This window comes from Sinocyclocheilus rhinocerous, unplaced genomic scaffold (genome assembly GCF_001515625.1).
Source record: "Sinocyclocheilus rhinocerous isolate Xijiao unplaced genomic scaffold, SAMN03320098_v1.1 scaffold25, whole genome shotgun sequence".
In the NCBI taxonomy this organism is placed as follows: Eukaryota; Metazoa; Chordata; class Actinopteri; order Cypriniformes; family Cyprinidae; genus Sinocyclocheilus; species Sinocyclocheilus rhinocerous.
The window spans coordinates 1,012,413-1,022,595 of NW_015647048.1; the positions used below are offsets into that span (position 1 = coordinate 1,012,413).

A 10,183-nucleotide genomic window follows, 5' to 3' on the forward strand; every position below is an offset into this window, starting at 1 on the left:
AAGATGATATTTAAATGCTTAGTTTGATGATCAAAACATATAATGCAATGCAATGGAATGATGATTGGGAGATGAACAAAGAAACATTCCTGAAAAGCCTGATGATCATATTTGAGACATGATTTTTCTAGTGTATGGATAACCAAATAAAAATAAAGTTGCTTCAGTCCAAGTGTTCATCTTAAAACATTACTAACAATATAAAAGTTATTCTTACTTTTACTTTATAAAAATCAGTTACGATTTCACAGCAAAAAGACATATGAAGCATGAAGGGAGATGTTTTAAAATGATACTAAAAGGTATTTTACTTAAAGTATACTAGTATTACTAAAAAGTATAAACTATCAATCAGACGACAGAAAGCATGCAGTAGATTGTGTGCAACGTTTTTAAACCAAGTTTTCATCATGTTGATCATTTAGAGGCCTTAGAAAGTTGCGTATAAAACAAAATACAGTAGGCTTTATAGGGTTAATCATAGCCGTGTTTGTCTTAAATGGTAAATCAGTATGCAGCCGATCAATTGCCATTTTTCTTTTCTGATTTATTCCTGTGTTCATTTGACAAAAAATTTGCAAATGTCACTTTTCATTTGAATTGGTGCTGTAGTCATTGTTTTAACCACAGTGTATATCGGCACAGTCGGCAGTGTATATCAAACTGGAGGTGGAGAAACGGGCTGAATTGTCTTTTCAGCCGCTCAACAGATCCCTTAATCAGGATCAAAATAAATGATGCTCATTAAATCAGGGGTGAATTTGCATGAGATTATGAAACACGAAATACACAGTGTTACCGCCAAACAATTTAATGATAAACTGTAATGTCCCATAATAGCAGAAATGTTGTTTCCCTAACCCAAAATCATACGAAAGAAGCACAATAAACTGCCGGCACAGCGTTTAAGAAGCTCGGCGTTCAGATGGGCACCGCAGGCTGTGATTGGGGCTCTCAGTGGCACCACAGCACGACTCTCAGCATTAGGGTTTGGCAGCGTGTTTTATGAGGGGCCTTCTGGGTGGCAGCTCATGCACGACTTTAACACAGATATGCCGTTTTTCCACAATCCCACGGGTGTAGCTCTTTCTTTGAGCTTAATGAAAGAAAAGGGTCAGTTCCTATTACTAGGCAATTTAAACAAACTGTGGAGAGCTCATATTTTTGGATGAACGAAGCATTCTCGATTCACGGCCTGTATGAGTCTGTCCTCTCAAAGCTTGTTTCCCATCACTCTCAAGCGATTTTTCCATGACACACTTATCTCAAGATTGCTCTCTGTGGTTCCAGCGACTATGAATCTGAAATTGGCCTCGAGACACTGATTGTAAAATACAGTAAAAGCTCCACATGAAAACTGGATTGGATCTATCGGAGAGAACAACTGCCAGTATGTCAGTGTAGCTAATAAAGCACCAACATACAAACCGGCTGGCCTTCATGTGTCTGTAATCCAGAATCATTCGAGTGAATTATAGTTATTAAACACCATCTGGGTTTGCTTGGTCTGTACCATACATCATGTTACAGGTGCAGCGGGTGGCCGGAAAGTGTAATTCAGTGACTTTTTCTTCATCTGCCAAGACTAGCTGTCTTTGAGTCGTGTGAACCAATTAAGGTAGTCCAGTATACCTGTCACTGGAGACCGGTGACATCTTTAACCAGGTATGCTATGTAATTTATCAGAGACGACAAATTAGAAACACCATGGCAGGTGTCGATTTAAAAGTAGGGCTTTTGCAAAGAATAACCACACGCTTACACACATATTCGTCACTCAAAAACAGTATCATTTTTTAATTTTAGTGGATTTGGGCGTCCGCCATGACACTCGCTGTGAGAAATACGAGAAGCGGAGGGATACAAACGGTGAAAAGGGCGTTCCTGTAGCAATACCAGTACAATATCTCACGGTTCTCAACCAATCAGATTTGAGAACCAGAACGAACTGCTGTATAAATATACAGTATATGTAAACCTTGACCCTCTAACATTAGCACTCTCTATTCTATTTCTATTCTGTATACTTGTTTTCTTTTTATTTATTATAGAAAAAAAAACTTAGAGCTAAACCTTAGCTTTAGACCAGGGGTCTCCAAACTCGGTCCTGGAGGGCCGGTGTCCTGCAGAGTTTAGCTCCAACTTGCCTCAACACACCTGCCTGGACGTTTCTAGTATGCCTAGTACGATCTTAATTAGCTGGTTCAGGTGTGTTTAATTAGGGTTGGAGCTAAACTCTGCAGGACACCGGCCTTCCGGGACTGAGTTTCCTAGACTATCCGAGACTTGTCACAGAATTTATATATTATTGCTCTTTTTTTTGGTTTGATTGCTTCTATTGTCCTCATTTGTAAGTCGCTTCAGATAAAAGCGTCTGCTAAATGCTCTGTCTCATAGTGCATTTTGCATCTGAAAGGGAAACTCCTACAAATGCATATACTATAAGGTCAGCTGCAAAAATAACCGTGTCCACGCCTTTTTATCGATAATGTTTTACTGCTTGTCTTTAGTAAATCCTGACCGCATCCTGAACGCCAAAAGAGGGTTTGTGTCTGCGCAAACTGTTAGTAAATCTGTAGTTAGATATTAGCAATATCAGCTGTTTGAGAGTGCACAGATCCACACTTTAGAAACTGGGGACTTTTGGCATATTCTTTTCATCATACTATAATTTGGGACACATTTAATCTAATTTCACACACTATTTAGGATGGATAGTGTGCACAGTGGGATGCAGGGCTTGACCCAACAGTGTTAATTAGTTGAAGGCATCACAAGAAGAGTCCCAAACCCTTCACTAGTGACTGTCCTGCTGGTTCATGATGCGGCAGACAAGGAAAACGTCCATTTAACGCTTTTAAGACCCCTCCAGTTGGAAGTAGAAGTTGTTTGTTTAACACAAATGCCTGCTATAGCACCGTTAACCAACCTTGTGGCAACACTGAGAATGCAACACATGCTTGTGACACAGTTTGGAATGCATCAAATTGAGTTTCCAAAGTAAGAAGTGTTTGCCTTCATTTGCTTGGAGTTGTTTTGGGCCTGGTGCCGGGTGGACATGACCCTAAACAAGGAGTGTCCAATCCTGCTCCTGGAGGGCCAATATCCTGCACTGTTTCTTGCTTAAGATCATTTTTCATCTCAGTTTTTAGCGTTTATTTAAAACAAGAGAAATCTGCTATTATTTTAATTTCTGTTATATCTGTTATAACAGTTTGAATAGCTTTTCTAACTAGCAGAAGACATTAGTGAGGTTTAAATCCCAGTCGCGCAGTTGGATCATGTTGTAACACTGCATTAAAATGTGCACTGCTAAGTTAGTGATGTAATTCACATACTGTGTATAACTTTTATAAATTCTATCAAGAATCCACGAGAGACAAGTGAATAAAGACTGAGAGGGAGAGCCAGAACGTTCAGAAATTATTATTTCAAGAAAGCTTTCTTACTGGCTGCTATATTTTTCTTCATCAGTTTGCCCACATTGTTTTGACCTTTGCTGTAGTAGCCTAGGACTCAGACTCTAAAAAATTAATAATTCATGCGAAAAAGTTAATACTTGTCTTTTATGGACAAAATAGTTGAATTAGTTTTGTGTTATGGTTAGAACAGAAAATGTCATAAGCTGTCAGCTTACAATGTGCCCCACCTATGGGGCATGTTGTCACACCTTTCTTTTAGGGTCTTAGACTTATATATGCTAAATTAATGTGCAAAAAGCCAAAATTGTTAGGTCGTGCCCCTACTTGTTTGAACCGACTAGTCGATTTTGAAAATATGCTTATCCCAGTCTAATAGCGGCTGCATTATATGGAACAGAATCACACGCTCTGATGTATTATCTGACTGAGATAGAATCAGTAATTCAGAAGAGGCATGAAATTAATATCTAATTCCATCCCTCCTGCACCCTTCTTTTCATAACAGCGGGGTAGGTTGGGTTATTAGCACCCATCACGTAATCCCCAGATCTTAACATTAGCATGCCATTTGGCTGTGTTTATTCATTATCTTCTCTTAGAGCTCTCAAAGGGCGTGGAGAAAATGTTGTCAGTCAAGCTGTGGAGATGTATAGGCTTTAAGCCGCTGATGTATTCCTACCACATCCTCTCAGCAGCATGATCACTGTCTAAGAAGATCACAGCCCAGAAATATCAGGTCCCTTGAAAGAAGCATGGAAAATCCAAAAGTAAAGAACAGATTTGAATAGCAGATTCTCTAACACATCAGTACTTATGAATGAACAGATTTTTCCATCCCATCAGTTTTTATCTGGTGGGATGATATACTATTTTTTTTTTTCAATTATTATTATTATTGTTATGATACCTAATCTATGGGTGTTCTGCGTCGTTGCTTACTGGCCAAGTCAAATGAGCCACAACTTTTATCGCCCACTAAGTGAAAACAAACGGCACTGGTTACAATGCCATGGTTTAAAACGTATGGCTGATCCCAAGTATGAGCGACATTCATTGTGGTGTTTGCCTTAACAAACACCACTAATGATTAATATTTTTATATATATGTATATAAAAAAAGGGCTTCTTCTTAAGTTATAAGTTACATATAAATAATATTACTCGGTCTGTGTATCATCAAATGTGAAGTATTAATCGTCTTCAACTATTTCTTGCTGCTAATAATACTGCTATGGAAGCCCGTTTCCACCACTGAATAAAAATATGGGTAACACTTTATTTCACTATTAACTTGTTGCTTATTAGCATGCATACTTCTAGCTATTGGCTGTTTATTAGTACTTATAAATCACATATTGTAATAATGCCTTATTCTGCATGACTATATTTTAGATCCCTTAATCCTACACCATACCTAAATTTAACAACTACTTTACTAACTATTAATAAGTAGCAAATTAGGAGTTTGTTCAGGGAAAACGCTTAGTTAGTAGTGAATATGTGTTCCCTATTCTAAAGTATTACAGCAATTTTGAGTTCTAAAGTCAGAATTGCATGATAGAATGCTTGCAATTGCGAGTTACAACGTCATAATTGTGAAACTCGCAATTGTGAAAATAGTCTTTATTTCCTCAGAATTGGACTTTATAACTCGCAATTTTGACTTTTTTTTCTTGCAGTTGCGAGTTTATATCTCACAATTCTGAGAAAAGAAGTCAGAATTGTGAGATGTATACTCAGCTTTGCAAGAAAAAAGTCAGAATTGTGAGATAAAAAGTCGTAATTACCTTTATTTTTTATTCAGTGGAAAAGGGCTTCCATAGCTGTCCTTATACATGCATTAGGTACATCTCGTATTGACTGTTGTAATTCTCTTCTCAGTGGTGTTTCACTAAAGCTTTTGTCCAGAATTCAGCAGCTCAGATCATTACATGATCACCATCGATTGAGCACACGTGTCCAGTCCTTAGACAGCTCCACGGGCTTCCGGTTAAATAACAGATTCAAGATTTTACATACATTGGCACTTTAAGGCTCTTCATAATTTAGCACCTTAATATCTCTGTGATCTTCTCTGTGTGAATTCACCTGCCTGATCCCTTCTACTTCTCCTTCTACTCTTGTTACACCTGCTGTATGTTTGACTACCATATAGAGCTCTTAGTTGTGTTGTTCCAAGTCTTGTTCGGAAATAAAATGTCAAAGGTTAATGCTGTATCGCATTTAAAAATAAAATACAACCTAAACCCAAGCCTAAACATAACTGATAGTGTAAACAAAAGCAAATGTAAGATAAAAATCCCATTTTATGAAGAAATCTATGTGATGCAAACAACAAAATGCATTATGGTCTACAAATCATGCACTATGGTCCGTTAACCAACCTTGTGGCAACACTGAGAATGCAACACATGCTTGTGACACAGTTTGGAATGCATCAAATTGAGTTTCCAAAGTAAGAAGTGTTTGCCTTCATTTGCTTGGAGTTGTTTTGGGCCTGGTGCCGGGTGGACATGACCCTAAACAAGGAGTGTCCAATCCTGCTCCTGGAGGGCCAATATCCTGCACTGTTTCTTGCTTAAGATCATTTTTCATCTCAGTTTTTAGCGTTTATTTAAAACAAGAGAAATCTGCTATTATTTTAATTTCTGTTATATCTGTTATAACAGTTTGAATAGCTTTTCTAACTAGCAGAAGACATTAGTGAGGTTTAAATCCCAGTCGCGCAGTTGGATCATGTTGTAACACTGCATTAAAATGTGCACTGCTAAGTTAGTGATGTAATTCACATACTGTGTATAAAGTATTACAGCAATTTTGAGTTCTAAAGTCAGAATTGCATGATAGAATGCTTGCAATTGCGAGTTACAACGTCATAATTGTGAAACTTGCAATTGTGAAAATAGTCTTTATTTCCTCAGAATTGGACTTTATAACTCGCAATTTTGACATTTTTTTCTTGCAGTTGCGAGTTTATATCTCACAATTCTGAGAAAAGAAGTCAGAATTGTGAGATGTATACTCAGCTTTGCAAGAAAAAAGTCAGAATTGTGAGATAAAAAGTCGTAATTACCTTTATTTTTTATTCAGTGGAAAAGGGCTTCCATAGCTGTCCTTATACATGCATTAGGTACATCTCGTATTGACTGTTGTAATTCTCTTCTCAGTGGTGTTTCACTAAAGCTTTTGTCCAGAATTCAGCAGCTCAGATCATTACATGATCACCATCGATTGAGCACACGTGTCCAGTCCTTAGACAGCTCCACGGGCTTCCGGTTAAATAACAGATTCAAGATTTTACATACATTGGCACTTTAAGGCTCTTCATAATTTAGCACCTTAATATCTCTGTGATCTTCTCTGTGTGAATTCACCTGCCTGGTCCCTTCTACTTCTCCTTCTACTCTTGTTACACCTGCTGTATGTTTGACTACCATATAGAGCTCTTAGTTGTGTTGTTCCAAGTCTTGTTCGGAAATAAAATGTCAAAGGTTAATGCTGTATCGCATTTAAAAATAAAATACAACCTAAACCCAAGCCTAAACATAACTGATAGTGTAAACAAAAGCAAATGTAAGATAAAAATCCCATTTTATGAAGAAATCTATGTGATGCAAACAACAAAATGCATTATGGTCTACAAATCATGCACTATGGTAAAAGTGTTTTAAGGTCACAGCATAGTATTCCCATGTATCAAACAATTTTTTTTAAATATGCATATTTTAAAATATATTTCAAATCATACAAAAAAAATGGCCAAAAATTTTTTTGCTAAAATATTTTCAAAATATATTTTAGGCCACTTTTTGTATATTGTATATTTATGTTATATATATATATTGCTGTTTATGTACTTTTCCACAGTTTCTGCTGTTATTGACTGTAATTGGGCATCTGAATAAAACAATTAATAAAGCGCTTTACTATTTTTTCTGCCTTTCTTGTTAAACAGTAAATTCAAGAATTCATGGATAACTCAAATAATTATATTTTAGCATTAGAAACACCACTGTGACTAAAGAGCTTACTGGTGGATTAACCATTACAGAAACATAAAAAGTGATTTTGGTAATCACCAATACTGTTAGTTTAAGGCAGCTGTGGCACAAACCTTACATTGCGTGGTGGTGGTCTAATAAATCTGTTAAGCACTGTATGTATACAGTAGGTTGTTTTTGAAAAAATATAGAGGCATGTTTTTCCAATGAGCTTATGTTGGAAAAAGCAAAACAATTTACCGTAAACATTTTGCTTTGAGTAAATTGTCCTTATTTCAGTGGACCGCTGAACAACTGTGTTCACATAATTACTGGAAAACCTGTTGCAGCAGATATGCAGATCGCATAGCAGGCATCACACATCAACATGAGTGTGTGATCAAAATACAAAGTGTCTTCAGAGTGTTACACAATTCCTCTGATCCACTTGTGTCTTTCCGTGTAACTCCCTTCCCCCCACGACTCTTGTAACCTCTCCGTGCACTGGGCGGCAGGGCTGTAAAATGACACCGGGGCTATTAATTAATTAATGGCCTTTAGCCGAGTGGCTGGCTTTCTGGTTCGGGCTCTGCGGCGGAGAGCGCAGTTTCTCTGTTTGGAAGCATTAGGACAGCAAGAGACCAGAGCAACATTCATGTAGGGGAGGTGGTGGCCGTTTCACACTGAACGTCTATCAATCACCTGCACTATTGTGGTCCTGCGCAGTTTTCCGGGCAGAAAGAAGCAGCAGGGGGAGGGATGAGACGCGGGAGAAGAAGAGGGAAAATGGCGATGGAGGGGCCTAGGCATCAACCGCCAACCCTCGTCCCATTGCTGATGAGCGTAACGGCTGTGTTGATCTCACACCACATCTTCAACGCCGCTGCCCAGATACCAGACCCCGAGGTAAGACCTGGATAGGTTTTATGGCCCCTAAACTGCACTGTTGTTGCGACTCTCTTTGTATTGAACAGGCTAGCGTGAACCGCTTTTAATTTTATGGCACTGAATGCATTGACACAACGGCAGCGTTAAAAACACATCTAGTCCAGCAATAGATTTGTCTAACTACACCTCAAAGTTAGCGCTAATGGTGTTTCAGAAACAGTTATATGGCTATTAAAAAGCTATTTGCAGAAAGTACAGTAATGCAAGGACCCTCTGTTGCGTCTGTCAGACAAAAAGACAATACTTTGCCTGAAAACATGGAAAATGAAACAACAAACAACGAATTAAACTAGACTGTCACTGAAGAAAGAACTAAAGCCTTTCTAGGGACCAGAATATTTTATATTGACTTTAGCCAGCCAGCAACAACCTACATGCAACAGCAACCCAGATCTTGCTGGAAGCCACATAGAATACCTAGCATTGTGACAGTGAGATCTGCATGGGCGAGATCCACTTACATTTTCTTGAAAATGTGAAATCTAGTTCGGCTGACCTCAGAAAATTAAAACGATTTTGCACTCTCACATGTGACCTCATTCAAGGTTTATATTTAAATTCATAGTTCCACATACTACTTGTTTTTTGGTGGTCAGTGTCTCTATTATGTGCTATAAATTGGGGAGACATTCCAAATGCTTAGGACAGCACTGGCCTTGCGATGTGAACTTGTTTACATTGTTCCCTGATAATGTGATATTGTCAGTCGCACGGAGGAAGATTTGCACCATCCAGCAGCTGTCATTGCCTAAATCGATCATCTATGATTTAACAATGAATGACTGTTTAAATTTCATTGACTGCTTAAGGACATCCTGTTCACCACATCTAGCAGTGCTGCTGTTGCCATGAGAAATGATCGTCTTTGGAACCAATGTTAGCAGGAAACATTTACAGAAATAGCAACATTTTCACTTAGGAAAGATAAGGGTCATCATTCGTGTTTTACAAAACGATCATCATTTACAAATTAGATCAAAAAGGTCAGTTGACATTGTCACTGTTAGATTTTAAATGGCCAACATTGTTACATTTATTTAAAAATATGCATTCTAAGTGCATCTGGGTGAGGAAGCTGGGTTGATTTGACCCAGTTTGGGTTGATAATTGTTCATAATCAGTAACTCCTCTGTTCTGGGTTGGGAATGCGGTTGTAAAAGAGAGCATGCTGACAGCACTTCACCTCTCTGTGTTCGTGGCACTCGTGACAGGTGTATCTCTGGAAAATAGAAGAAACTAATCGAAGTAAAGAGGTGACTGGTGAGCGTGAACTGGAAAAGTAGGAATGGCTCTCGAGTTGAGTGATTGAAAACGCTTTAATCCTGTCGATTCGCTACAATACATAGTTTGTTCCTGACTTCCAGTGTATATTTTAAGCTTTCAGTTTGTGTGTTTCTTGGCGGCACTCCTGAGGCTTTGGCCGTAATGGGAGTATTTTCATTGGCGAAAGAAAAAATAAATGAAATAACTGGTCAAATTTGGCCTTAAATGTAAATTATTCAATGTTTATTCAACAATGTTCTTTGAATAACAGATTAAATTTAGAGAACAAGTTAAAAAGCAACTTCATTTAAATGTATAAACTGTATGACTGTCGATTTGCCATTCTTTACTGCAGTCATACTGCGTGTGTTAAAGGGGTCATATGATGCGATTTCAAGTTTTCCTTTCTCTGTGGAGTGTTACAAGCTGTTCGTGAATAGATAAGATCCCTCAAACCCAAAAGCGATATTCTTTATAAAAGTTAAGACTAGTCCAAGCCCTCCTAAAACGCCTCGTTTAAACACGCCCCCACATGTACGTCACTGTGTGGGAAGATTTGCATAACACCGC

General features: G+C 38.1%; 1 protein-coding gene across 1 annotated transcript in view; it reads left to right on the forward strand.

Moving 5' to 3' along the window:
* The window catches only part of LOC107708584 (transmembrane inner ear expressed protein-like), a 36,853-nt gene that overhangs the window by 12,056 nt on the left and 14,614 nt on the right, over window positions 1–10,183 (forward strand). The window contains exon 3 of the mRNA XM_016512847.1: window positions 8,129–8,308. Within this exon, the coding sequence (XP_016368333.1) occupies window positions 8,162–8,308 (147 nt within the window). The 5' untranslated portion in view covers window positions 8,129–8,161. The remainder of the gene's footprint in view (window positions 1–8,128; window positions 8,309–10,183) is intronic.